The following is a 26,302-nucleotide window of genomic DNA, read 5'->3' on the forward strand; positions in this document are numbered from 1 at the left end:
TACCTTGTATCTATTACTTGCAGTGCTTTTTAAAAACCTGATATATCTATATATTTTAGTTTTTGAACCATTTATTTATTCATTTTGTTAGTTTTTCAACCATTAAATCAATATATTTGAGCTTTTTCTACATACTTGTGTTATTTAATGCTCAGTTTTAACTGTTATATTAATCAAGCTGAATTATTTTCAACACTTTTCAATTATTTTCAAATATATTTTGATTGTTTAGTCAATAAGTTTTAGGTTTTTTACCTTTTTATCTATTTAGTTTTTATGGTATTTCACCTGAACATCCATATATGTTTACTTTTACACGTTTCTGTCATTTATTATTTTGGAGAAAAAATAAATAAATGAAAATAATTGTGAAAATATAATTAAATATAACAATAAATATACAGAATTCTATTTAAATATAGAAAATATAAATATAAAAATAAGTGAAACTATAAATAATACAAATAATTATAAAATATAATTATGTATTTATAAATATAAAAAATATTAAGTCAAAATATAAATAATACAAATAATATTAAAAATGTATATAAATCTATATGAATACAAAATCGTAAATGAAAATATAAATAATACAAACAATTACAGAAATACATATGATTTTATATTCGTAAATATAAAAAACTAAGATAATACAAGTAATACAAATAATTATACAATAAATAATTCTATATTTATAAATATAAAAAAGTTAAAATATAAATAATTATAAAATATAAATAATTCTATATTTGTAAATATAAAAATAAATGAAAATATGATTCAAATATAAAAATAAATAATTCTATATTTCTAAATATAAATATATAAAAAATAAGTGAACATGTAAATAATACAAATAATTAGGAAAATAAATATAATTTTATCTTTATAAATATAAAACAATGAGAATATAAATGACACAAATAATTATAAATATAAATAATTCTATATTTATAATTATAAAAAAGCAAGTGAAAATGTAAATAATACAAATAGTTATTAAAAAATAGTTGTACATCTATAAATATAAAAAACAATGAAAATATAAATAATGCAAATAATTATAAAAAATAAACCAAAAAAATCTATATTTATAAATAAAAAAAGTGAAAATATAAATAATACACATAATTATAAAAACAAATACAAGTTATTCTATAGTTATAAATATAGAAAATATACATATAGAAAATAAGTGAAATTATTTCTATTTTTGTCTCTGCTGGAGCTTTATTTAGAAAATCCTCGGTCTGACTGAACTTCCTGTTGTGGGCTGGTTGGCTTGACAACGGGTGGAGGGGGCGGGGCCTGCTGACGTAGAGGCCAATGACAGGACAGGTAGCAACAGGTGAGCAGGACACACACACACACGGACACACAGACACACACCGAGCCGGAGAGCTGAGGCCCTGCACCGACAGATATCCGTTACCGGGAACTTTTACCGGTTCCTCTGGGCGCGTGTTTGCCCTCCGGTGGATTATCGATCAGTGATTGTCTGTCGGAGCGGATCGATATTCTGAGATGTGTCCGCCGGGCAGCAGCAGGTAGTTCCCGGTGTCTCTCCGCCTCTCCGGTAACCCTCCGGTAACCCTCTGCCGCTCCACCATGATCAGCTCCGAGGCCCTCCGCCCGGCCACCAACGGCAGGAAGCCGCTGGGGAAGCTGGCGTCCCGGCTGGAGGAGGTGAAGAACCCGTGGCGGCAGGTGTCCACGCTGGAGCTGAGCCACAACGAGGCGGCGCGGCTCGCCACGGACGCGCTGCTGGAGCTCGGAGAGAAGGAGTACCGGAGGGTGCTGGCCGAGGAGCGGGAGCTCAACTTCCTGTCCCCGCTGGAGATCCGCTACATCGGCCAGCATGCGGCCAGCAGGACCAGCGCCGACAGCAACGGGGCCCCCGGGGCCGCAGACCGGGACTTCGGGGACGGGGACGCCGTGTCCGAGCTCACCTCCGGGACCTACTTCCCCATGATGTCCGACGAGGAGCCGCCGATGCTGGAGCTCGGCTGGCCCGAGAGTCCGGCCCGGTACGGCCCGTCAGAGACCCAGATCTACTTCCAGAGGGACAAGTCCCACAACATCAAGGACCTGATCCGGTCCCTCATCAACAAGGCCAAGAAGGTGAGCAGAACCACCGGGGATAAACCGGGATTAACGGGGATTAACGGGGCCTCTGACTGCAGCAGGTTCATTAGATTTATATCAGCAGTGTATTTAAACCAACTAAGCAGTAATTAGTGTGAATAAAGTTATTAAAATAAAATAAATCAGACAGACGGAGGTTCAGGTGAAAAAGATTAAAGAAAATGTGAATATAACAGTTAAAATACACCCTAAAGTACAAGATAAAAGGGAGAAAACCTCGAGAAAAAATATATAAAGTCAGAATATACTGGTAAAGTACTAGGAATATATGTTAGTGTACTTAAATCCGACTAACAGCAGTAACTAGTCCCAATAAAGTAAATAAAATAAATTTAACACTGTAACGACAGAAGGAGGTTCAGGTGAAAAATATCAAAGAAAATATGGATTTAACAGTTAAAATACATCAAAAAATAGGAAGAATAAAAGGTAGAATACCGAAAGAAAACTGATTTAAAAGTCAGAATATACTGGTAGAATATATTTCATATGTTTTATATTAGTGGACTTCCACCCAACTAACAGCAGTAATTATTTTAATAAAGTCACTTTTATGATCTAATATTAAAATGAATCAGACACTGAACAGAGACGGAGTGTTCAGGTGAAAAAAAGTAAATATAGTATTAAAAAAATATAAATAAAAGATAAAAGGTGTGTGTGTGTGTGTGTGTGTGTGTGTGTGTGTGTGTGTGTGTGTGTGTGTGTGTGTGTGTGTGTGTGTGTGTGTGTGAGAAAATGTATTTTACAGCCAAATTCTGGCTAACAGTAACAGATAAAATGCAGTTTATTTGATCATGTTACAAAGAAAAGAACCAGAACTTGACATCTGGAAATTTAAGGTGTTTCCATGACAACCAGGTGAAGCTGGTTTTACATGGTTGATGTTCAGCAGAAAGACCGGTGGGTTGTGTGTCTGTGTTGCCTTGTTGTGGCTTTTTAGAGCTGTTTTGTGTGTTTTTGTGTCTTCAGAAGGCATTTTGTTGCCTTTTTGTGTCTTTTGTAGGTTCTTTTTGCCTTTTGTGGTTGTTTTGTGTCTCTTTATGGTCATTTTCCGTCCCTTTATGGTCGTTTTGTGTGTCTTTCTGGTTGGTTTGTGTCTTTTGTAGGTACATTTTGCCTTTTGTGGTCATTTTGTGTCTCTTTGTGGTAATTGTGTGTCTCTTTGTTGCCTTTTATGTGTCTTCTTGTGGTTGTTGTGTGACACTTGTAGTTTTGTGTCTCTGCAGTCATTTTTGCCTCTCTTAAGTAGTTTAGAGTTGTTTTGTGTCTTTTTTGTGTATTTTGTAGATATTTTGTTGACATTTTGTTAGTTTTTGTGGCTTTCTTTCATTGCTAAATGTCTAATTGTGGTCGTTTTGTGTCTTTGTGTTGCTTTTCCTCTTGTTTTTGGAGTTATTTTGTGACTTATTTGTGACTTTTGTTGGTATTTTCGTTGTCTTTTGTGTGTCTTTCTCTGTGTGTGTTGTTTTCAGTTTGTGGGTCAGCAGGTTTAAACTTCAGCCATGTTTGATCAGTTTTTATCTGCAGTGACCCTGACCTACTGCAGTTTGTGTGTCTGTGTTGTTGTTTCTGTAGTAGTGTTGTGTTTTCCCCTAAAGTTTCATCGTCTCTGCCGTCATTTTTTCTCTCAGTTTAGTAGTTTGTGTCTTTTTGCAGGTATTTTTGGTGTTTTTGTGTGTTGTAATCGTAGTTTTATGTCTTTTGTGGTCATTTTATGTCTCTTTGTGGTCATTTTGTGTCTCTTTGTGGTCATTTTTTGTCGGGATTGACCGATTGATGCAGATTTTGTCATTATTAGATAATCTGTGTCATTATTTTTATTGACCAATTATCACAAAGTCCATTAAATTCAGTCTTTTGGCTCTCATTCAGACCCTCTGTCGTCTCAGTAATGTCCCGCCCACAGAGCTACCTGATTGGTTGTTCCATGTCATGAGTAACTGCTGATCACAGCGATTGTTTGCACAGCGAGACAGAGGAGCACATAATTCACTTTTAACTGTTAACAAGTGGTGCAACTGGAACTGATTCTGCTAACGGTGCTAGGCTAATTTAGTAGTTTGTGTCTTTTTGCAGGTATTTTTTGTGTTTTTGTGTGTTGTAGTAGTAGTTTTGTGTCTTTTTGTAGTCGTTTTGCGTAAGGATCGACTGATTGTCGGCTGATGATTGGTTAGAATAGACTCCAGTAATTCACTTTTAACTGTAAACAAGTGGTGCAGCTGGAATTGATTCTGCTAATGGTGCTAAGCTAGGAGGTTAGCTGTGCCTCTTAGCCAGCAGCTAGTGCTATCTATAGCACCGTTACATCTTTTAAAGTCAGATTTACTTTTCTTTCTGCAGAGAAACAACCTGCTAAAACTGCACAAGAAGCACAAACATCAACACAAATCAGGACATCAGCTGCTTTCACAGTGGCTAATGCTAGGCTAACGGCTAACGGCTAGCAGCTAGCGGCTAAGTTAGGAAGCAGCCACAGAAAATGATAACTAATGTCTCACTTTAGTAATTTGTGTCTCGTTGCAGATAAATATTTTGTCTTTTTGTGGTATTGTAGTTGAAAGTGTGTCTTTTGCGTCTTTTTGTGTCTATATTGTTGTTTTGTATGTTTTTGCTCTTGTTTGTAATCCTTTTGTTTCCATAGTTATTTTGTGTCTTTGCAGCTTGTGTATTTTTGTGTTGTGCTTGTGTCCTAGTTTTTTGTCTTTTGTCATCGTTTTGTGCCTCTTTGCCAGAGTCTTTGTCTTTTAGGAGTTGTTTTATGCCTACTTGTGGTCATTTTGTGTCTGTGTCTTGCCTTTTTGGAGTTATTTTGTGTTTTTTGTGTCTTTTGTAGGTGTTTTGTCGTCTTTTGTAGTCATTTTGTGTGTTTTTGTGGCTTTCTGTACTTGCTAAATTGCTACTTGTGGTTGTTTTGTGTCTTTGTGTTGCCTTTTTGGAGTTATTTTGTGGTTTTTGTGTCTTTTGTATGTATTTTTTTGTCCTTTGTTGTCATTTTGTGTGTTTTTTGTGGCTTTCTGTAAATATTTCATGCCTCGCTGTGCTTGTTTTGTGTCTCTGTGTTACCTTTTGTGTCTTTTGTAGATTTTTTTTCCTTTTGTTGTCATTTTGTGGCTTTCTGACATTGCTAAATTCTTCCTTGTGGTTGTTTTGTGTCTCTGTGTTGCATTTTTTGTGTCTTTTTGGAGATATTTTGTGTCTTTTTTGTGTCTTTTGTAGGTATTTTGTTGTGTTTTGCTGTCATTTTGTGTGTTTTTTTGTGGTTTTCTGTCAGTATTTTATGCCTCCTTGTGGTTGTTTTGTGTCTCTGTGTTGTACTAGTAGTTTTGTGTGTTGTTGTGGTGCTTTCAGGCTGTGAAGCTGTGGTTCAGTAGAACCTTCAGTAGAACCTTCAGTAGAACATCCAGTGCAGTTCTGCTGTTGGTGACTCACTGTTCATAGATGAGTTTTATGTGAAGCTGCTCAGCCTCAGCAGGTCTCAGATCAGATCAGCTGATAAGAAGCTGCACATTTGCTCCACTTATCGCCGTTTATTGAGACAATAACTGAACTCTGACCTGCTGTTTGTTCACCACAAAACACGAGATTATTAGACATTAGACACAAAAACACACAATCCATCTTTGAACGGATAAGTGTCGTCATTTTGTGTCTGTTTGTGGTCATTTTGTGTCTCTTTGTGGTCATTTTGTGTCTCTTTATGTTAATTTTTTGTATCTTTTTGGTAATTTTGAGTCTTTTTGCAACTGTTTTGTCTCTGTGGTCATTTAGTGTCTCTTTGTGGTGATTTTGTGTGTCTTTGTGGTCATTTAGTGTCTCTTTGTGGTCATTTTGTGTGTATTTGTGGTAATTTCATGTCTTCTTGTCGTCAGTTTGTGTCTCTCTTCTTGTTTCTCGTGTCTTTGTAGTTTGTCCTTGCTCCAGCTTCTTATCAGATGATTATAAAACGTTACAGAGAAATCCAAAGTCTGATTGAATCTGCAGAGATTATCTAACTGAAGACGTCCTTCAACCATCTGAACACTTCCTGTAGAAACACTTCCTGCAGAAACACTTCCTGCAGAAACACTTCCTGCAGAAACACTTCCTGCAGAAACACTTCCTGCAGAAACACTTTCGGCAGAAACACTTCCTGTAGAAACACTTCCTGCAGAAACACTTCCTGCAGAAACACTTCCTGCAGAAACACTTCCTGCAGAAACACTTCCTGCAGAAACACTTCCTGCAGAAACACTTTCTGCAGAAACACTTCCTGTAGAAACACTTCCTGCAGAAACACTTCCTGTAGAAACACTTCCTGTAGAAACACTTCCTGCAGAAACACTTCCTGTAGAAACACTTCCTGCAGAAACACTTCCTGCAGAAACACTTCCTGTAGAAACACTTCCTGTAGAAACACTTCCTGCAGAAACACTTCCTGCAGAAACACTTCCTGTAGAAACACTTCCTGCAGAAACACTTCCTGTAGAAACACTTCCTGTAGAAACACTTCCTGCAGAAACACTTCCTGCAGAAACACTTCCTGTAGAAACACTTCCTGCAGAAACACTTCCTGCAGAAACACTTCCTGCAGAAACACTTCCTGCAGAAACACTTCCTGTAGAAACACTTCCTGTAGAAACACTTCCTGCAGAAACACTTCCTGCAGAAACACTTCCTGTAGAAACACTTCCTGCAGAAACACTTCCTGCAGAAACACTTCCTGTAGAAACACTTCCTGTAGAAACACTTCCTGTAGAAACACTTCCTGCAGAAACACTTCCTGTAGAAACACTTCCTGCAGAAACACTTCCTGCAGTTCAACCTGAGACCAGGTTTTACTGATGCTAAGCTATTAGCATGTGGCCTTCTGTCTGAGAGGTTTTAATGAGACGTAGAGGGATTCAGATGAAAGATCAGGACTCTAAGCTCATATTTGCTTATTTTCAGGACCTTAAAATCTCATTTTTCCGGTTTCTGTTTGGTAAAAGTGTCCGTTTTGTGATTTAAAAGAGAATCCTGTCAGGACGTGGAGTCTGTAAATGTCTCATTTCATGTCTCTTCACGTTAGTTTTGAGTCTCTTTGTAGATGTTTAATGAAACGTCACAGCTGTTGCTTCTTTGTGGTCTTTTTTTGTGTTTTTGTCATCATTTTGAGCCTCGTTGCAGTCTTTTTTTGCAGTTTTGTGCCATGTTTTGGTGATTTTGTGTCTCTTTTTTGTACTTTTTTGTCTCTTTTTGGTTATTTTTTTCAAAAACTTTTTTTTGCAATTTTTTTTCTCGTTTTTGTGATTTTGTGTCTTTTTTGTATTTTTTTTGGTCTCTTTTTGGTGTTTTTTTTTTTGACTTGCAATTTTGTTTCTCGTTTTTGTGATTTTGTGTCTTTCTGTGCAGTTTTGTGCCTTGTTTTGGTGACGTTGTGTCTCTTTTTGGTGGTTTTGTGCGAGAAGCGAGACACAAAATCAGAAAAACGAGACTCAGCAGCTCCTGGTTGTAACGTCGCTGAGCGTTCAGCTCTTTCTCATACTTTATTTCTTTCCCTTCTCAGACAGACCTCTGCTGTATTTTCATGTCACGTCAGATTTTCCTCCGTTTTCACACAAAAGCTGGATTTCTCACGGAGCTGCTAAATTTCAGCAGAAAGAAAAAAACTCTGAAGTGATTTAACTTCCAGCAGCAGCAGAAAGCCAGTTTTACTTATGTGTGCAATAAAAAAAAGCAAATGACTGACTGTAGAAGGAAAAACAGGAGAGTTTTGAAGCTTAAAAAGGTTCATTCAGAGAATTCAGCTTCAACAAATAGTAAAAAAGAAAACTCTTTTACTCATTTAAAGCAAAATAAAATAAGCAAACAACACAAACAGCCTGTAAATAAACACATAAATAAAGAATAAATAGATAAATCTATCAGGTTATCATGGAGTAAAGCTGATTAACTGATTAGTTGTCAGCTATTAAATCCATTTTTAACAGCCCCAGTAATGAGTGGATTTCCATCCCAGGCTGGTCGTGGTTGAAGACAGAAGAACTGTGTTTCAGTGTTTGGTTCTGACTCCTTCCTGGTCTCTGCTGCAGGTCATCGCCGTGGTGATGGACATCTTCACCGACGTGGACCTGCTCTGCGACCTGATGGAGGCGTCCAACAAGCGGCGGGTTCCTGTTTACATCCTGCTGGACGAGAAGAACCTGGGATACTTCAGCGACATGTGCTCAGCGCTGGACATCCAGAACTCCCACCTCAGTGTAAGAAAGCAGCAGCTCAGGACGATTTTAACAACGTCTGCTGAGAAACACAGAGAAAAATCACCCAAATGTGTTTAAAATGACATCAAATAAGTCAGAAAAGCATCAGATTTGTCTAAAATTATGAAAATGTGTCCAAAATGACAACAAAAATGTCCAAATGCTCTAAAATATCTCTAAAATAATTCAAATATATGTCAAACATGACAAATATTTGTGCAAAATGACCTAAAATCAGCCAAGAATGACTCAACAATGTCTACAAGGACAAACAAAAGCTCTGAAATGGCTCAAAATTTTGAAAATATGAACAGAATGACGTGAAGCTTGTGCAGAATTATTCAAAATTTGACAAAAATGACTTTATATCTGTCTAGAATGACTCAAACGTGTAAAATTGCTTAAAGTTAGCCCAAAATTATTTTTTCTGAGGCTCAGAAAATGTCCAGAATGACTCAATAATTGTTCAAAATAAAGAAAATTACAAAAAAAGAAATCTAAATGACTCAAAACATGTTAAAAATCACTCAGAAAATAGTCCTAAATGAGAAAAATATGTTTAAAATGACGTAGCATATGTCCAAAAAACATCATATTTGTCTAGAATTATGAAAATATGTCCAAAATGACATAAAAGATGTCTAAATGCCCTAAAATATCTCCAAAATAATTCTGAAATTTGTCAAATATGACAAATATTTGTCCAAAATGACCTAAAATCTGCCCAGAGTGACTCAAAAATGTCTAAAATGACAAACAAAAACTCCAAAATGGCTTAAAATTTCTCTAAAATGACAAAAAAGCATGAAAAATACATAAAAATATGTCCAAAATTATGAAAATATGTTCAAAAATATGTGAAGTTTGTACAAAATTATTCTAAATTTTACAAAAACGATGTTAAAAATTACTTAAAGTCTGCCCGGAGTGACTTAAAAATGTCTAAAATTACGTAAAATTAGTCCAGAAATATGAAAAAATGTCAACAATTACTTGAAACTTGATCAAAATTATTTTAAAAATGTCTGAAATTGTTGAAATGTGTTTTTCCTCCTAAAATGTGATGTGTCTATCTGCTGGACTGATGAAGATCTGGGGCTCAGAAAATGTCCAAAATGACTCAGTAACTGTCCAAAACAAAGAAAATGACCAAAAAAAAGAAATCTAAATGACTCAAAATATGTGAAAAATCACTCACAAAATGGTTCTAAATGGGAAAAACATGTTTAAGTTACCCAAAATGTGTTTAAAATGACAACATGTGTCTAAATGCCATATAATAACTACAAAATATTTTTTAAAAAATATGCCAAACGTGACAAATATTTGTGCAAAATGACCTAAAATCTGCCAAGAATGACTCAAAAATGTCTAAAATCACAAACAAAAGCTCCAAAATGGCTCAAAATTTATCTAAAATGGCAAAAAAGGATAAAAAATACATAAACACATGTCCAAAGTTTGACAAAAACTGTGTTAAAAATGACTTAAATTCTGTCTAGAATGACTCAAAAATGTCTTACATTACTAAAAATTAGTCCAGAAATATGATCAAATATGGTTCTGAGGAGGTTCTTGAGGCTCAGACTGATTTTCATAGACGTTGTTGAGCTGTAATGTCTCTTTACAGATTATTTAACCGTATAAACGAGCTTCACACTGACAGCATTTCACCTCCTCAGCAGTAAAACTTCTCAACACTCGACTCCTAGAATTCACACTTTAGTGCCACAGAAACCAGAATCTGGACGTTGAAGACTCTCATTATTCCGCCTGTTTCTGGTTCAGTTCCTGAGCGGCTGCAGGTTTTATAATCTAATAATAAAGTAAAAAGTTTTGTTAAACCTGGAAACTGTCCGCAGATTATCAAAGATGCAACATTTCCAGTAAAGTCTGAGACAGTTTGGAGCTAAAAGTAGATGAAGACAGCGTTAGTCGTTGTTCTGGAAAAGTTAAAACATAAACCAACAAAAGTAGAGGTTTCTGGGAAAGACAGGAAGTTACGTTGGATTCCACTAATGGATATTTCCAAGAAAGTCTGAGAAAAGTTGGAGCTAAAAGTTCTGAAAACTGAGACAGCGTTGGTTTCTGTTTGCTTCTTATAGTTGAGATCAGAAATGGCTTCAAAACAAATGAAAAAACTACAAAAAATGCAGAAAAATTACAAAATGGCAACAAAACAAATGAAAAAAATACAATGAAATGTTAGAATATACAACAAAAAAATGCAAAAACAAGCAAATTACTACAAAATCGCAGCAAAAACGACCATTAAATGCAGGAAAACTATTAAATGGCTATAACGAAATCCAAAAAACTACAATAAAATGTTAAAATATACTAGAAATAAATGCAAAAGCAATGCAAATTACTACACAATGGCTGCAAAACTACAAAGAAATGCAGAAAAATTATTAAATGACTACAACGAAACACAAACAAACTGCAATAAAATGTTGAAATGTGCTAGAAATAAATACAAAAACAAGAAAATTACTACAAAATGGCTGCAAAAACTACAAAGAAATGCAGATAAACAACAAAGAAATGCAACAAAAATGCCAAGAAATGCATGACTGCAATGAAATAATAACAGGAAGAAAACCAACAAAAAACTGCAAAATGGCCACAAACAAATGCAAAAACTACAAAGTTAAATATGATGTAATTTGTTGGAGAGTTTCCAGGATATAATCACCTGTAAAGAGACCTGAAGCCGGTAAATGGAAGTTATGTAACTCTGAGCTCTGGAACTGGTTCATTCATTGTACAGAAAAACTGCAAAAACAGGAAGCAGACGACAAGTTTGCTACGAAGAAATGAAGAAAAAACTACCAAATGGCCACAATCAGATGAAAAAAAATACAAAGAATTGTTAAAAAAAAAAAAAAAAAATTTAAAAGATTTGTAGAAAGCTTCAAAGACCCAGAGATAAATATCATCTAATTTATAGGAACATTTCCAGGACATAATAACCTGTAAAGTATGAGACCTGATGCATCACTAATAAATCTACAGAGTTATGTAACCCTGAGCTCTGGAACTGGTTGATTTATTACCACAGCTGCTGGCAGATAATTTATGGTTTAGGTTGTTGGTGTCGTTCTGTTGAAGGCTTCCAGAGAATTTCTGTAAATTTACTCTCAGAAATAAACCAATTGTCACTAAATACACTGGCATCATTATAATATGAAGCACGGTGGTGGCAGCATTATAATGTGAAGCACGGTGGTGGCAGCATCATGACTGGTTTTTATCTGTTCTATTTTAACTCTTTCTCGCTGCCCTAACGTGTGAAACTAAACTTTGTCTCCATCTTTGTGTTTTTCCAGAACATGCGGATTCGCAGCGTTTGCGGCGACACCTACTGCACCAAGAGCGGCAAGAAGTTCAGCGGCCAGGTCCTGGAGAAGTTCATGATCATCGACTGTGAGGAGGTCATCGCTGGATCCTACAGGTGAGCAACCAGCAGCTACATGCTAACTACGCTAGCTGCTAAACATGACCTCTGTCCATCAGACCCACAGTTTATCAACTCTAAAGATAAACTAAAATTATTTTACTGAAATGATCAGTAGAAGTTCTGATATCCTGCAGCTGGAGGAACTTTATTAGATGCCAGTTAATCAATATACAAACAAAACAACATAGAAATGCAAAAACAAGCAAAAGACTACAGAACTACTATATGGAAATTCAGAAAAAGTACAACATGACTACAAACAAATGCATAAAACTACAACAAAATCTTGAAATACACTAGAAAGAAATGCAAAAAAGCAAAACAGCAAAAGACTGCATAATGGATAGAAAGCTACATAAAAATGTAGAAAAACTACAAAATGACTAAAGAAATGCAAAAAAACTACAAAGAAATGTTTAAAGAAACCACAAAGAAATGAAAAAAACAGTCAAAAGAGAACAAAATGGCTACAAAGTTACATTAAAATGCAGGAAAAACTACAAAATGGCTCTAAAGAATGCAAAAAACAAAAAAAGTGCAACAAAACTACAAAGAAATGTTAAAATAAACAGAGAAATGAAAAAATACCCTGCAAAACAAGCAAAAGACTGCATAATAGATACAAATCTGCAGAAGAATGGAGAAAAACTACAAAATGACTCTAAAGAATTGCAAAAAAAAATGCAGAAAACTACACAGAAATGTTAAAATAAACCATAAAGAAATGTTAAAAGCTCCTCTCTGACTCCAAACAGCAGATCTGATCTGCTGCTCATTTTCCTGATTCTTAGTTTTGATCCATTTATTAACTTCATGGACTCCTAACTCTGTAAAAGCAGCTCTGAAGACGTTTAACCTGCTGCCGTGTCGCGCCTCTGAAGCCTGGAATGTGAAGTATGACCAATGCTGTAACAACACGTGTCACTGAACACGCTACACGCAACACGTATGACCAGGAAGCAGCAGTCTTTCACTTTGCATCTGTGTGATAAGCAGCTCTAACGGCCGACAACAGCAGAAGAGTCTGAAAATGTGGACAATTTGCCAGAACACACCTGTAATCAGAGCTGCAGGTAGACCAGAGGGAGGAGTCAAGTCTCCTCGAGTCTCTTCACAATAAAAGACCACTTCCTGTGAGTTTCTGTCTTTTTTTAAGAAAGTTAAAGATCGCCAGAGGTCGATGCTGAAACAGGTGAGAAGTCAACTCACAGAACAACAGAAAACAGATTAAACTGGATCTGCAAAGACTCTGAAGACACACAACAGACAGCAAAGATGTTTGAACGGACGCAAGCAGACGCAAAATGACTAAGAACAGACTGAAAATCTACAAAATATCCCCAAAGAAATGCACAAAACATAGAAAAAAAACATTAAAATACAGGGAAATGCAAAAAAAAACTGCGATAACAAGAAAATGATGACAAAATGGCTACAAGTCAACAAAGAAATGAAAAAACGCCAAAGAAATTCAAATTAAACTACAAAGAAATGAAAAAACACCAAAGAAATCTAAATGAAACTACAAAGAAATGCACAGAAAACCTGCGGCAACAAGTAAATGATTACAAAATGGCAACAAAACAACAAAGACCTGGAAAAAGATACCAAAAACAAGCAAAAGACTACAGAATTTCCACATAGAAATGAAGAAAAACTACAAAATGGACAAAAAAAAACTACAAATAAATGTGTAATTTAAACTTTATTTAAACTTGTTAGGTTAATTCTTCCACTTGTCAGATATTGTGATTGGTCAGTGCCACGGCTGTTAGTTTAAATAAGGCTCACTTTACTAAAAACCTTCATGAAAACGTTGGTTTTCTTTCATAAAAACTGCATTTGGTTCTAAGTTGGTTCTGCTAATGTTTCCTGCTGTGTCGGTGTTGTTGTGGAGGATCAGTGCTCAGGTGAGCTACAGGTAGCAGGCTGGGTGGAGCTGCTGAATGAAGGTGAGGCCTGGACAGGTGCCAGAGCAGCTCAGAGAGTCTTATCACCTCAGCACTCCTCCCTCCACACATTAATGAAAACACTCCGTCCACACATTCACACCTGATTAACTTATCTGACAAGCAAATACCCAACGCAGATACTCAAATAGTTAATCCAAAGTAAAATCTGATGTAATACTTTTACGTAACGCATTCTCCATTTTAAACAACCGTACAGTAGCTGAGAGAAGGTGAAAGTGATGAACCAACAACCAGTAACTAGCAGCAAAACCCAACCAGCTAACCAACCCACAACCAACCCACAACCAACCCACAACCAACCCACAGCCAACCCACAACCAACCAACCCACAATCAGACAACCAACCAACCAACCCACAACCAACCAACCAACCAACCCACCCACCCACAATCAGTAAGCCAACCGACCTGCCAGCCAACCAACCAACCAACCAACCAACAGCCACCCAACCAACAGCCACCCAACCAACAGCCACCACCAACTGACCAAAAAGTAACTAACATCAACCAACCAACAAACCAACCAACCAACCAACCAGCCAACCAGCCCACAGCAACCAAACAACCAACCAACCAACCAACCAACCAACCAAAAACTGACCAACAAACAGCCTTTAATAGCAATAGACAACCAGCCAACTAACCAGCCAACAAATGAACCAAACCACAGATATCAACCAACAATCACCAACCAGCCGACTACCCAACCAACAGCCAATCAGAAATCAACCAGCCATCAGCACTTAACAACAATATCCATCCAACTAACCAACCACCAGTCAACTAACCAGCCCTCAAGCAACCCTCAACCAACCACCAACCAACAGCCAACAACCAATTACTATATTTACTAATAAATGTCATCAACCAATCAACCACTAACAACCAACATAGTTGACCAGAAACCAACCAACAAGAGCCATTTGAAAGCACAGACCAGGAGCTCAACAACCAATTAACTCAAAGCAGCCAATCACAATAAATAAACTAAATCTAAAAATAAACAGATAATGAATGGAAGTTTAGATAAAATGGAGAGAATAAGGTAATATAAAGTACAAATACAGCAGCAATATAAAGTCTCCATGGGTTTATATGTTTATTGTGCTTTTAGGGTTGAATATAGTGAATAAAATAACACGTTAAATGATTTCATGTTACAGCCACATCATAGCTGGTGTAAAACCATTTAGTACCTGTTTATAATGTGTTTTAAAACATTAAAATGGGAGTTAAAGTAAATTAAATGCAGAAACAGGCTGAATGTTTTCTGTCTGGTTGTGTTTTTGAACAGTCCATAAATGTGATCAACACCTGACATGCTAACCGTCACGTTCACTGTCGTTCAGTAGATATTAATTAATCCAGGAAACCAAGTTTATCTCAACATGACTAAACTTTTCAGGAGAATATATTTATCAGTAACCCAGTTATGCAGAGCAGTACAACAGGTGAACCTTGTGATTAATAAAGTTGGATGAGCTTTACGACTATTTGGGGAAGGCGTTGGAGAGCAGTTCCTCTTCACAACTTACCTGGAATTTAACTTCAGGTGAATCGTGTCGAAGGTTTCTGAGGCGTCGACAGATTTACAGCCGAGGAAAGTCATCCTGCAGGTTCTCCGCCGTCTGTTCAGCCAATCAGCAGCGACTTCACACGTATTTACATTCAGGAGGTTATTTATACCGCAGTAAAGCTCTTTATGATGTTTTTGCAAATTCCTGCAGATTAATTAAACTGAGGTCGACTGCGTTTGAAAAATACCTGCTGAGGAGACGCTGTCGGGACACGTCTGTGCAAATGCAGCAAATTAGCCTGAGGGGGAAAATGACGACAACAAAACAGCGAGTTCACACAGTTCTTAATCCCAAACATCATGTGTTGATGTGATATGTTAACACTGCAATAAGACAATACAATAACAATAATAAGATTAATGATGTGTCTGTGATGTTTGGAGACAGTGGAGAGAGATAAATGTTTAGTTTCTATTTGTGGAAGCTGAAAAAATGTAGATTTGCTATCCTTAGCTGAGTTTTAAAGATAGAAGTATGTATACAAATAAATCTGAAACTGAGTCGGCAACTGTGGGGTTTTAATGAATAGATGATAGATAATGATAGATAAATGGTTATCTTAAAGAAAGACTTAGCTAAAAGTGATGATTAAGTAGCTAAAATAATGGATTAGATAGTTAGCTAAATGCAGTATTTAGCTAAAAATGATAATTAAGTAGCTAAAATAATGGATTAGATAGTTAGCTAAATGCAATATTTAACTAAAAGCATTGAATAAGTAGCTAAAATAATAAATCTGTGCTAAGCTAAAAGTAATAAATAGTTAGCTGCAATAATGGATAAATGGTTAGCTCAAAGCAACAAGTAGTGAAAGCACAGGTTCAGAGGTTAGCTATAAGCAATAGTTAGCTAAAACTAAAACATAATATGCTAAAGTAATGAATTATTTAATGAGATAAAAGTAATACTTAAATGAAATGAAAAGTTAAAAGTAATAGTTTGCCAAAGTAGTGGATTAATAGTTAGCTAAAAGTAATAATTAGATAAAATAGTGAAACAATGGTTTTCCAAGAAGTTTTTAATGCTTTGCTAGTGACAAAAGGGATGTGCTAGCTTGAACTACAAATTAGCTAAAATAAGGGATTTCACGGTTAGCTAAAGGTAATAAATGATTAGCTATAAGTAATAGTTAGCTTAATGTAATATTGCTAGCTAAAATAGTGAATTAAATGGTTAACTGAAAGTAAGATTTAGCTAAATGTGATAGTTTGCTAAAATAGAGAATAAATAGCTTGCTAAAAAAAATAATCAGCTAAATTAATGAGTAACATGCAAGCTAAAAGTAATGCTTTGCCTAAATTAGCTAAAAGTAATTCATAGTTCATTAAAATAATGGATTACATGGTTAGGTAATAGTAATACCTCATCTTAATTGGCTAAAAATAATGAATAATTCAATAAAATAATGGACTACATGATAGCTAAAAGTAAAACATAGCAAAACTTCGCATAAATAATTAGCTAAAAGTAAAAAATTCTTTGCTAAAGTACTCAATTAAAGGTTAGCTACATTGCTTAGCTAAAAATAATGTTTAAATAAAATAATTAGCTAACAGGGGATTAATGGTTAATACTAATTTGCTAGTGGATAAAGGGATTTGCTAGCTAACAGAATGGATTAATAGTTAGCTAAAAAGTAATAAATGGTTTAAAAGAGGCTAACAGAATATATTGTAGCTATAAACTATAACTAGCAAACTGGAGGTTAGCTTTAGGTAATAGGATGCTTACGTAATGGATTAAATGGTTGGCTGAAACACTGAAGCAGAAATAAATAGATAAATAAAACAATGAAATAACAGTTATACTAGAAGTGAACTTGATTTTACATAATTAACTGATCAGATCAGATAAACACTCTGGGTCACGGCCGCTGATAGAGGGATGCTGGAAGTCAGCTGACAGTCATGACTGCAGATAAAAACTGGATGGAAATCATCATATATGATCAAAAATATGTCTTTAAAGGGCTAGAATGTAACCTGCAGGAGTGCTATGTGTCCATTGAGGCGTTAAATATTATTTCTGCAGCCCAGACGTCTTGTGTCGCTGCGCCTGTGGATAATCTGATGAGTCACCGCCGTGACTCAGGAAATACTCGCTGCATTTATCAGCTGGAGGTGGACGGAGATCATTTACACTCAGCCAGCTGATAAATCTCGGCCTCGTTCTGCGTTTCATAATTTTCCAGTTTGGCAATGAATCCCTGCCGCACACGAAAAACCCGTTCACACTTAATTAACCTGATCAGGAGCTGCATGCAGGTGAGATTTCAGCGTTTATGTAACCGATGCTCCCAGAATCTGCTGCATTTCTGGCCAAATTTCATCTCCAACAACATCATTTACACTGCTGAGATCCAACTACAGTAACTGGCTGTCCCATCTGTCTTGGTTTTTTAGAGTTTTGTACAATTTTTTGCAAGTTTTACCATTTTCTGTCGTTCATTGTTGAACTAATTTCTGGTTTTCACATACATGATGGGAAAAAACCTGCCAAACACAAAAAAATCTTGATCCTGAATGCTGCCTGCTGATCAGGAGCTGCATTGGTGCAATTTTGCTGCATTTTTGAGCAAATTTAATTCACAAAAAAGGCATTGAATGCTGCAGAGCTTCAACTGGTGCTGCTGGACGTGTTTGTCTTGGGTTTTTTTTTTTTAGTATTTTTGAAATTTTATTTAGTTTATCTTCACATGTGCAGCACTTTGATCAACTAAACATGCGAACTAGACTTGATTAGGTTTGATTGTCGCAGCATCAGGAGAGTTTTTTAATTATACGTTGAAATATTTCTGCACTTCTCTGTTTCCACTTTGTTTTTTTGTAAGTATCTCCTCTGTGTTACCTGTGAAGCTTATTTAAAGGTTTAGTATAACAGAAAATGACTCAAAATTTGTCCATAAAGACCTAAATGGTTCGAAATTGTCAAATACTACAATAATGAATAATTATTAGCCCTTGCAAATGGAAAAAAGTGGCCTTTTTTCAAATATGGTTGGTACTGTGTCTCCATAATGTTCCTGTAAGTGTATATATATGGATAGATCCATATTTCTACTAAAATACAGTCTTTGGTTGACATTTCACCAATTTTTGAGCCTCTAACCTCCAGTTTTTGGATATTTTGTCTTGAAACTTGTCCAGAATTACTCAAAATTGTCCATAATGGCTTGAAATCTATTAAAATGACTAAAATTTTACCAAAATGTCTTGAAACATGTCCAAAATAACTTAAAATCTGTCCAAATTAAGATGAAATTGATTTAAAAGGATTCATATTTTTCTAAAATGACACAAATGAATAATTATTGGTTCTTGAAAATGGACATTTTTGAGCTTTGGTGGTCTAGTGTCTCCATAAAGTTCCTGTAAGTGTTTATCTATGGATGGATCGATATTTCTACTAAAATACAGTCTTTGGTCCACATTTAACCAACTTTTGAGGCTCTAACATCAGTAGAATCTGATGTGTGGAAAGACAAGTTCCTAGTTTTTAGATATTTAGACTGAATGTTAATGTGGACTCATTGGTAGGAAACTAAAATTGGTGGTCTAGATGTTGGTGTTCATAGAGGTCTAGATGTTGGTGTTCATGGAGGTCTAGATGTTGGTGTTCATAGACGTTTAGATGTTGGTGTTCATGGAGGTCTAGATGTTGGTGTTCATGGAGGTCTAGATGTTGGTGTTCATAGAAGTTTAGATGTTGGTGTTCATGGAGGTCTAGATGTTCATAGAGATCTAGATGGTGTTATAGAGATCTAGATGTTCATAGAGGTCTAGATGTTCATAGAGGTCTAGATGTTCACAGAGGTCTAGATGTTGGTGTTCATTGAGGTCTAGATGTTCATAGAGGTCTAGATGTTGGTGTTCATGGAGGTCTAGATGTTGGTGTTCATAGAGGTCTAGATGTTCACAGAGATCTAGATGTTGGTGTTCATTGAGGTCTAGATGTTCATAGAAGTCTAGATGTTGGTGTTCATAGAGGTCTAGATGTTCATAGAGGTCTAGATGTTGGTGTTCATAGAGGTCTAGATGTTGGTGTTCATGGAGGTCTAGATGTTGGTGTTCATGGAGGTCTAGATGTTGGTGTTCATAGAGGTCTAGATGTTGGTGTTCATAGAAGTTTAGATGTTGGTGTTAGATGTGCAGAGTTTGAACATTATTGATCTCTGGTTTCTTGTCTTGTTGCTCCAGTAAACATGAGATTTATTGTGTTGTGTGTTGAAGAATCATCAGTTTCTCTGTTCAGTTTTCGAGACAAAATCAGACATACGTTGTTAATCTTTTTCATGAAAACAAGAGAGCAACTTTGCACATTCCTGCCTCTGACATTAGTTTGGTTTCTGTTGTATTTTCCAGTTTCACCTGGTTGTCGGCTCAGGTCCACAGCAACATGGTGATGCATTTCTCAGGTCGCATCTCCGACAGCTTTGACCGGGAGTTTCGTTGTATGTACGCCGACTCACAGATCATTGACTGCTTCTTCAACCCGGACGAGGACGGGATGCCCTACTACCCATCGTACCCAGCCATGATGGGCCCCGCCATGGGTCTCGGCCCGGGCCTGACTTTGGATCTGCTGTCCGACAGGTGAGAACATAAAGGACATTAACCCATGAAGATGTAGACACTAAACCCTCCACAGAACTCCAAACCTTCACAGTACAGAGGTCCACTGATTTTTGTATCTTCACACGTTATTTCTTACTGTAGTTTTAGCGATGAGATGTATTCTCGGCCACTACGTTGGAATGACACTCCATCAAGTAACACACTTGCAGTTCACATATTTTGGTGATAATCGTGTTTTTTAAGTGCTTGAACATCCGAACATCACTGCAGCTTCTGCAAAACAAGAGAATCAATGAAAACAAAAAGTCAGAGAAACCCTAAGAACACATTCCACCTTAAAGCCAACTTCTGTCTTTGTCAGTAACAACTACGAAATATCAGCTTTTGTCTTCCAACAACTCACTTTAATTTTCTTTTTATCTACTTTTGTTGACTCCATCCTTCTGGTTCCAGTAAATCCCAGAACCTCGGTTTATTTTCTGATGACCTGATCAATCCCACCGCAGTTCTCTACTGTAGACGTAAATTCCAGACATACTAAAGGAGGGTTTGTAGTTGTGTGTCCAGATTTCAGTGTTCTGATGTTTATTTCCTCCTGCAGGCAGCGGGACAGAGTCTGTTCTGAAAATTCCAGCAGCCAATCGAGTAACAGCGTCTCCAGCGTGAAGGCGGCCCCGGGAATGCCCTCCAACAACGTCTACAAGGTCACCCAGGGCCTCGACAAGAAGGATCCCGGAGGTTCTCACCTGAGCCCCGAGAGGAGAGGCAGCGGAGGACAAACCCCGACGTCCGGACTCCGAGGCTCAGCTAACGGAGGAACCAATCACGGCCCGGTTTCCGACCGGCCGCCGCCGACCTACGGTCAGGCGATGGGCATCGAGTGGAACAAGCCCAACCCGGCGGACGTCATGCGGGCCAACATCGGCGGAACCTCCTCCAAGTTCCAGGCGTTGGGGTTGTATGACCACAAACCCAGCATGTTCCACAGCGCCGGTCTGGTCCCTGGAGCCCCCAACTCCAACCTGAACCCCAAGAACCTGACACCGGACAGCAAGCTCAACCCCAAGCAGAGGACTCCCCCCAACCTCTTCAACAAACTCTCAGACATGTTCCTGCCGCCCTCCAAAGACAAAGACACCTACAACTTCCGGAGGTCTCCGTCCCCTCATGGCCCGTCGCCATGGGGAGGGCCGGATCTCTGCCAGCCCGAACCGGAGAGCCAGCAGAGCCCGCCGCCGCCAACGTCACCGACCACCTTAATCAGCCGGCAGGACAACAAGCGAATGACGTTGGGCCACAGCAAGCTGGACTTGGTGAACCAGTACAACAAGATGAAGTCCAAGCAGGTTTACAGCCGCTTCGAGCTCAAGAGCAGCAACTAAACCAAGACCTCCGAACAATCTGACTTTGGGACTTACAGAGAAAAGACTCTAGCAGCTCAGAGGATGTTTTTCTGAAGTTCCATCTTCTTTACAGCTCAAACTCTTCGTCTTCTTCCACAGTTCCTGCAGGAAATCGAGTTTTCCTCTGAGATTCTTGAAACCGTTCTGCCTCTTTTCTAACACGAGGACCAATAAGAGATGCTGGAGAGTTCTACGTCTTTCTCTTGGTTCGTAGTTTACAGAAACCATGAACAGAAATCATGTTGTAAAAATGCAAAATTTATCTGTTTCCAACGATCACCGTCTGAGGAATCATGTTTTGAAAGCAGAAGAAATCGTGAACGTTGGGTCTCAACACCCTTCAGGGGTTTTTCTTCTCAATTTTATACGAACCAACCTTGAACTAATCTGTTAATTCTCATTTTTGTGTAAAATGTAAGTGACAGCAGTTATTGTGCAGGATTTTTGTATTTCCAGGTTGCCTCATCCCTGATCCAGAGGTGGTGATGGCAGCAGGTACCAGGAACAAAGTGATGGTACCAAGAACACTGAAATCACTCAATCATTTCCAAATCTGATACCAAATAATGAACACAGGGATGCATTTTTACATAAAGTCTCACTGAAAAAACAACTTTGGCATGCAACGTTTAATTTTGCGAGACTGATAGTGCTGTTAGCTGCTAATGCTATAAGCTAACTTTAGCCTTTGAGAACGGCTGTGAACCAAAGAACAACCGATGGTCACAGCTGGGAGAACCTGTGCTCCACCTGCAGCCTTATTAGCCTAAATTAATCCAAATCCAACTAAAAAGCGAATATATGCAGCATTTTAAATTGCTGTAACCTGGTTCTTTCCTCCTGAGTTTAAACTCCACTTTTTATCCGTCAGGTTGAACAAAATGCAGAAATTCCGGCGACGTCTTTGACATTGGTTGGTTTGTAGTCGACTTCAAGGAAAAATGCGTTAAATAAGTTGGAGCTAGCAGTTTCCATGAAGCTGGGAGAGTTTAAATTTGTGAAAACGCCGCCAAAACTAATGGATTAATCCTGGAAAGATGTTGATGTAAAACATGAGATTAATGAACGTATCAACAAACCAGTCAACCAGGACACCACAACCCTTAAAACCACCTTAAATGTGACATTATCATAAAAACATGGAGTCAATTCTAACAATTATTTGAATTCTTAATCAATCCGGTGACTGTTTTTTCTTTGATTTTTTCCAGAAAATGCAATAAAATAGCTATGAAACCCTAAGAAACCCCAAATATTCAGTATACTTTGTTATGTGATGAGGAAAAGCAGCAAATTTTGTCATTGGAGAAGCTGGAATCTGAGAATATTTGTGTTGTTTCACTGCTTTTCCATTAAGAGGAGCAACCGACCGTCTAAACTCCAATCAACTCAGTGTTTCAGCTTCACATGTGCACAACCTAAAGGAAGTACCAAGGACGCTTACAGTACGTGGTCTTTTTAGCACAAAGGCGACGTGTTAAATGTCAAAATCCTTCCGTTTCTATACAAACATTAAATGCTTTTCAGGAATGTGTTTCGATGTAAAAGTTGATCTTCTTGTACAGCAACTGGTGCCTTGATCTTCCTGCCTTAAGGTTTACAGTCTTGTCTTACACAAACTGTAACGTTTCCACACGTAAATTACTGTTTATTAAGGTACAAACAGGCAGATTAGACTTTGTTTGTTCACCGCAGAGAGGGAAAAAAAGGCCTGCTGTAAATAGTTAGTTTCCTGCTGTTCTTGGAAATTAGAAATAAAATAGGAAGTGAAGGGATTCTGGGTGTTTAGAGGTAATGATGAGATAAAGACGCTGTTTAAAAATGTTAAACTGATGTTCTGTTTAACTAGGATGTTTCTCCAGACTGTACAGTTAGTTAGAATTAAACATGTTGTTTACGTGTTGTTTCCGTGACGGATGATGTTCGTCACGCTCCATCATTCCTCCTCAGCAGCTCCAGCAGAAACACAGATCTTTAAGCAATAACGATTGATGACGATCGCTGACTTTGATATGTTTGTTTTCTTCTTGTTTTGTTGTTTTTTAGTCAAACAGATTTTCTCTGTCGTCTGTTTGGACATTCTACTGTACAGATTACACAAACTGTAAGGAATTTGGGTTTATTGTTGAAAAAAAGACTCTTCAACTGATTTATTTTTACAGCTTGTTATTTACTTGAGAATGTGAAATTTCTGTTTAAGTTGGACCTAATTTGTAAGATGAACAAGATTTAATAAAAACTGCAGGATGAAGTTACGTCCAGTTTGAAATTTGTCAAAGAAAATTCAAACAAAAGCATTTTTTTACGCATCAGAAACTGAACTAAAAGCAGAATTTAATACTTCAACAAAACTTTTTGCCTCAAAAAAGTTCCTGCGTCGTTCAAAACATCTCTCAAACGGAACATTTATTTATTTATCACTCGCTATAGACCTGTAACCATGGTAACCACATACAAAGATGGCAGCTGTATCCTTGCAACCAGAAGAGTCTGAGAGCTCGTGTTTCGTCTGTTCAAATTTGAGAAAGATGGGGGTTTTTTTCAATTTGTCAAAATTCGGGTGAACCAGACAGAAAAATAAATGAGGCCACAGTGAGGAAAATGAGCCAAAAGTGTCGAAAAATGGGTCATAGTGAGAAAAAAATTGTTCACAGTGAGGAAAAATTAACCTACAGTGAGGGAAAATAAGCCCATAGTGAGGAAAAATGAGTAAGTAAAATTCTGCCCAAAATGAGGAAAAATTTGCCCAAAATGGGGAAAAATTTGTCCAAAGTGAGGAAAGTTGAGCCCAAAATTAAGAAAAAAGAGCCCAAATGAGCCCATATGAGGACAAATGAGTCCATAGTGATTTTTTTTTTTTTTTTTAAAGATTTTACATCTTCTAAGCAGCAGTAACAGAAGTACTCAGATTTTATATTTAAGTAAAAGCACCACAGAGGAGAAATACCAAAGTACCAAACTGTTATTAATAAAGTACATGTACTATTCTGCTAAACTGTATTATAATTACTGAAGGTTCATCTAGTTAATACTGGAGCTTATAAAAGTGATTTAAGTTCTTATTCTTTATGTTTAATTCATTTATTTTAAGTGTTTCGGTTTAAATACTGGAGTAAAAGTAAAATATCTGAGTCTGAAATGTTGTGGAGTAGAAGTATAAAGTAGCATAATACAGAAATACTTGATTAAAGAACTAGTAAGTTGAAGCTGGACTGAACATTTTTAGTAACCATCAGCATGTTTTCGGTTTTATTGAGTCTGTAACATGGAGAAAGTCTGGATATATTTGCAGTAAATCCATGGAAACTGCAGGTTCTTCTCGTCTGGTTAAAGAGTGAATCCAGGATCTTGTTGGTGTTTTCTGCAGCTCAGAGGAGGATGTCTGCAGCCACATTTAGACTCTCCACTGTTTTCCTGACAGGAAGTCCAGCCCAGAGGTCAGGTCATGAAGGGAAAAACTCCAAAACAATGAAGTGTCCAAGAAACCGAGTCCCAGAAACACGACGGAACAATGAAACCTGCAGAAAACCATCATTCAGGAACAGAACACCAAGACCCAAATATCTGTTAACGTTCAGGAAACACAGCTAATGAAAGATTTAGTCAGTTCAGGCTTTGGGTTTTACTGGATTCAGACATAAATGAACCAAAATCAGACATAAATGAACCAAAATCAGACATAAATGAACCAAAATCACATATAAATAAACCAAAATCACACATAATCTGACCAAATTGACCAAAATCGGACACAAATCGACCAAAATCAGACATAAATGAACCAAAATCAGACACAAATGAACCAAAATCAAACATAAGTGAACTGAAATTGGACATAAATTAACAAAAATCAGACATAAAATGATGAGAAGAACCAAACTTACAGACAAATGAACCAAAACCAGAGACAAAATGACAAAAGATCAAACAAAAGTAGACTAAAAATGACCAAAATGAGACATAAATGAACCCAAATCAAACATAAATTAACCAAATCCAGACACACATTGACCAAAATCAGACACAATACAGGCAAAATCAGAAAGAAAACCATTAAATTTAGATGCAAAATGAACAAAATGACACCTCAAACAATTAAAACCAGACACATATTGACCAAAATCAACAATGAACAGAACAAAATCAGACACAAAATGACTGTTCTGTGTGGCTGGTTGCTGCATCCCTCCTGCCTTTACCTGTGCAACTGCAGCACACCTGAGCTGTTAGCACTCAGGGAGGAGGAGGAGGAGGAGGAGGAGGAGGAGGAGGAGGAGGAGGAGGAGGAGGAGGGTATTTAGGGAGGAGGAGGAGGAGGGTATTTAGGGAGGAGGAGGAGGGTATTTAGGGAGGAGGAGGAGGGTATTTAGGGAGGAGGAGGAGGAGGGTATTTAGGGAGGAGGAGGAGGGTATTTAGGGAGGCAGGAGGAGGGTATTTAGGGGGAGGAGGAGGAGGGTATTTAGGGAGGAGGAGGAGGGTATTTAGGGAGGAGGAGGAGGGTATTTAGGGAGGAGGAGGAGGGTATTTAGGGAGGAGGAGGAGGGTATTTAGGAGGAGGAGGAGGGTATAGGGAGGAGGAGGAGGGTAAATTAGGGAGCAGGAGGAGGGTATTTAGGGAGGAGGAGGAGGGTATTTTAGGGAGTAGGAGGAGGTGGTATATAGTGGAGGAGGAGGAGGGTATTTTTAGGGAGGCAGGAGGAGTGTATTTATGGGAGGAGGAGGAGGGTATTTTAGGGAGGAGGAGGGGGTATTTAGGGATGAGGAGGAGGGGTATTTAGGGAGTAGGAGTGTTAATTTAGGGTATGGAGGAGGTGTATGGAAGGGGAGGAGGGGTAATTTAGGGAGGCATGGAGGAGGGGTATTTAGGGAGGAGGAGGAGGGTATTTAGGGAGGAGGAGGAGGGTATTTAGGGAGGAGGAGGAGGGTATTTAGGGGAGGAGGAG

General features: G+C 37.5%; 1 protein-coding gene and 1 long non-coding RNA gene across 2 annotated transcripts; one reads left to right on the top strand and one right to left on the bottom strand.

Annotated features, from left to right (window-relative positions):
* Positions 1-1,359: 1,359 nt before the first annotated feature.
* fam83c (family with sequence similarity 83 member C) lies at positions 1,360-23,609 on the top strand. The gene is made up of 5 exons (XM_023283137.3): positions 1,360-2,124; positions 8,202-8,369; positions 11,702-11,826; positions 19,743-19,973; positions 20,557-23,609. The coding sequence occupies exons 1-5, from the start codon at positions 1,612-1,614 to the stop codon at positions 21,335-21,337; spliced, it is 1,818 nt and encodes a 605-aa protein (XP_023138905.2). The 5' UTR covers positions 1,360-1,611; the 3' UTR covers positions 21,338-23,609.
* Positions 7,927-15,609, bottom strand: LOC129348944 (uncharacterized). The gene is made up of 2 exons (XR_008601717.1): positions 15,340-15,609; positions 7,927-8,409 (listed from the first exon to the last, which is right to left on the bottom strand). It is a non-coding gene; the product is annotated as an uncharacterized LOC129348944 (long non-coding RNA).
* Positions 23,610-26,302: the final 2,693 nt, after the last annotated feature.

This window comes from Amphiprion ocellaris, chromosome 5 (genome assembly GCF_022539595.1).
Source record: "Amphiprion ocellaris isolate individual 3 ecotype Okinawa chromosome 5, ASM2253959v1, whole genome shotgun sequence".
NCBI lineage: Eukaryota > Metazoa > Chordata > Actinopteri > Pomacentridae > Amphiprion > Amphiprion ocellaris.